This window comes from Chenopodium quinoa, unplaced genomic scaffold (assembly GCF_001683475.1).
Source record: "Chenopodium quinoa cultivar QQ74 unplaced genomic scaffold, ASM168347v1, whole genome shotgun sequence".
NCBI classification, from domain to species: Eukaryota; Viridiplantae; Streptophyta; class Magnoliopsida; order Caryophyllales; family Amaranthaceae; genus Chenopodium; species Chenopodium quinoa.
The window spans coordinates 5,316-8,692 of NW_018743122.1; the positions used below are offsets into that span (position 1 = coordinate 5,316).

The 3,377-nt window shown below is 36.9% G+C and overlaps 1 protein-coding gene across 1 annotated transcript; it reads left to right on the forward strand.

The window, feature by feature from the left end:
* Positions 1-551: 551 nt before the first annotated feature.
* Positions 552-1,481, forward strand: LOC110731991. The gene is made up of 2 exons (XM_021911910.1): positions 552-845; positions 951-1,481. The coding sequence occupies exons 1-2, from the start codon at positions 552-554 to the stop codon at positions 1,479-1,481; spliced, it is 825 nt and encodes a 274-aa protein (XP_021767602.1).
* The last annotated feature ends 1,896 nt before the right edge of the window (positions 1,482-3,377 follow it).

Genomic DNA, 3,377 nt, shown 5'->3' on the forward strand with positions numbered 1-3,377 from the left:
ACAAATCATAGGAAAGGTTCTAATAGGAGCAAATTGAAATGGGTTAAAGGAGAGGGAATAAAACCTTAGGAAATGAGCCAAAAATGACTCAAAACCACTCCAAGTAACAAATATGCTCAATAATAACAAAACTAAGCTAAAATAGAGGAAAAAGGACAAACAAAGGGCTCAATCGGGGAAGAAACGAAGTAGAAAAGTGGGCCAAATGGCCACTGATCAATAACCAAGGTGGTGGTTATAGGAACCAAGGGAACTATAACAATCAAGGTTATAGTGGCCAAAATCAAAACCAAAATTATGGTAATCAAAACTAAGGTTATGGAAATCATAATCAAGGTGGTGGTAACCATAATCAAGGTTATGGTCAAAATCAAAATAGGGGTAATTGGAACAATCAAGGGAGAGGCAATTTTCAAGGAAATGCTCAAAGAGGCCCTCCACCCGGATTAGCTCCAAAGACTCAAGTTGATAATTCCTATTCTCAATCCTCTTCTTCTAGGACTAATTTGGAGAAAATCATTGAAAATCAAACAAAGTTGTTGAGCACTTACATGGCCGTAAGTGACAAGAAATGCAATGAAGTGATGACTCATAATAAGATGCTTGAAAACCAAATTTCTCACCTTGCTAATGCTTTGAAATACCATGCTAGTCCTTATTCTTTACCTTCCCAAGGCTTAGATCCCAAGAGACCCGTGAATGCTATTGTTACAAGGAGTGGTAAGGTTCTTGAGGATAATTTGCCTAGGAAGAGTGGAATTATGGAGAGTTCTAAGGAGGTCTTGGTAGAGGATGAGAGAAATGGTGCATCTTTAAGTGAGGTTGTGATTAAGACACCTAGAGAGGTGAGATTGGAGATAGAGATTGTGAAACCCAAGCTTCCATATCCATAAAAATTCATGAGACATAAGTTGGATGAACAATTTGGAAGATTTATTGACATGCTAAAGCAACTTCATCTTTCTCTACCTTTTACAAAAGTTGTTACCCAAATGCCCAACTATGAAAAATTCCTCAATGACATTTTGAGTAGTAGGAGGTCTTGTGATGTGGTGGAGACATTCAACTTGATTGAGAATTGTAGTGCAATCATAATGAACAAGATGCCACCCAAGTTAAAAGATCTTGGAAACTTCTCTATCCCTTGTGCCATTTACAAGATGCAAATTGATAATGCCTTATGTGACTTAGGAGCTAGTGTTAGCTTAATGCCATATTCAATTTATCAAAGACTTGAGTTAGGAGAACTTATGCCTTCTAAGATTACCTTGCAATTGGCCGGTAGGTCAATTAAGATTTCCATGGGGAAGGTTGAGGATGTTCCTTTGAGAGTAGGAAAGTTTGTAATTTCGGTAGATTTTGTGGTGCTTGAAATGGATGAAGATGCTACTATTCCCATTATTATTGGTAGACCTTTTCTTGCTGCCTCGGGTGCTATGATTTATGTTAAGAGTGCAAAGATTTCACTAAAGGTAGGATAAGAGGTTATTGAATTTGATTTGAATGAAAGCATGTAATATCCATGTTCATCTTTATAAAATTGCATGTTGATCGATTCTCTTGATCTTGTTGTATCTTCCATAAATGAGCATTTGCTCACTTCTAACGATCCTCTTGAGAATATCTTGTTGAATAAGGGTAAGATATGTGCTCCTATCAAGGAAGTGAAAATGTATGAGGGTTTTCTTAATGGAGGCATTGAGGAAGTGGATGAGCACATATGTATGAATATTTCGAGCCAAGAAGCTTTGCAAGTCGCCACTTCAAAGGAAATAGAAGGTGTATCAATGGTTGTTGTCAAACCTTTTCCATCACACTTTAGCATCAAGGGATCAAGTTGGAGCGGTCCCGATTCGGTCAAGAGTGGTTTTCCAAATGTCTTTGTGGAAGTCTCAATGAAAGATTTTCTTTCTCTGTTCAAAGCTAAAGGCAATCGTCTAATGAAGTATTTCGACGATGCTTTTGTTAGTTTGGTGGACTCATTGTTTCTTCGCCAACCACCTTAATTGGTGGAGTACGTCGAGCTACCGACGTTAACCAAAAGTGCTACCCGGGAGGCAACCCGGTTTTCTAACCTTTTTCTTCGATCTAATATTTTCCTTTATTTCCTCCTTTGATAACTTTTCTTATTTCTTTCTATTTTGGTTTGTTCTTTTGATCTTAGGTACCATGGGATTTGAATCGGAGAAAATTTCCAACAATTTGGGTGCTACTTCAAGATTTCATGAGGTTTGGTTATGCTTAGAGGAATGGGGTCGTTGAGGTTATATGTTCTCATGTTTGCATTCCCATCGATTTTTATTCATGTTCAAACATATTTTAGATTCTTTCTTATAAAATTTTTGAGTCCTTGATTATGACATTTTGTAGGGACAATGAGAATGCAAACACGAAAGCATTTTTAAGGGGTATTTCTCTTTTTAGTGCCATCTCGAGATGTGTGGGGTGCGCACGCATCACGAAGATCATCTGCGGGCGCGGGCATTTTTTTCGCGGGCGCGGGTACCTGTGCACCAAAAATTTCAAAATCTGACCAGGAACTTCCTGTGGGCAGGCCGCGGGCTACTAGCGGGAATGGGCATCTACCCGCGGGCGCGACAATATCAGGAGCGGGCGTGACACTTGCTGGAAGCCCCTATAACCTTAAAACGCACCCTCTCTTTCAACTCTTTCATTTTTTCCCTCCTAAAACCCTATACCCTCTCTTGCAATATCAAGCATACTTCACCTCCTTTGCTATCATTTCAACATCAATTACAATTGCCAAAATCAAGTTTTTCAATTTACAACACAAAACAAATTTTTTAGAATTCTTTCCCTAATTCAAGGAAGAAAAAAAATTGGGTCTTTTTCATAATTTTGAAATTTTGTGTTGAGGTTTAGAGCTTGTTTTTGGGAGTTTTATTTGTTCTTACATCTTCAGTTTGAATATTTTTAAGAATTTCAAGGCTTCATTGAGGTATGGTTTATCATTGTCTATTCATCATCTTCCTCTTTGATTTAAGCTTAAACCATAATGCTTTCATGGTGAAACTTTATGGTTAGTACTTTTCACTTGGAATTTGTGTTGAATAATATTGATGGATGTTGAATTGAAGTTTCCTCATGATAAATGTGTGAACTTTGATTGAATTCTTGAATAATAATTGTTGGCTATTTTCTCTCTCATGGGTTTTCTTTATATTAGTTTCTTATCTTTGATAATTCAATGATTGGGATATATTTTTCAAATTGACTCATGATTTTGTTTCTTATGTTCAAGTTTGCCTTCAATCCATGTTTATTTGCTGAATATACATGATGTTATCAATGGCATTGTTTATTTGTTACCATTTCTTGCTTCTATTGTGAAATATTTCCATTTTGTGCTTGTTGTT

Coding starts and splice junctions, on each gene's coding strand:
- LOC110731991 (XM_021911910.1), top strand. CDS start 552: ATGGCCGTAAGTGACAAGAAATGCAATGAAGTGATGACTCATAATAAG. Junction 846..950: donor TGATTAAGACACCTAGAGAG/GTGAGATTGGAG, acceptor GACATGCTAAAG/CAACTTCATCTTTCTCTACC.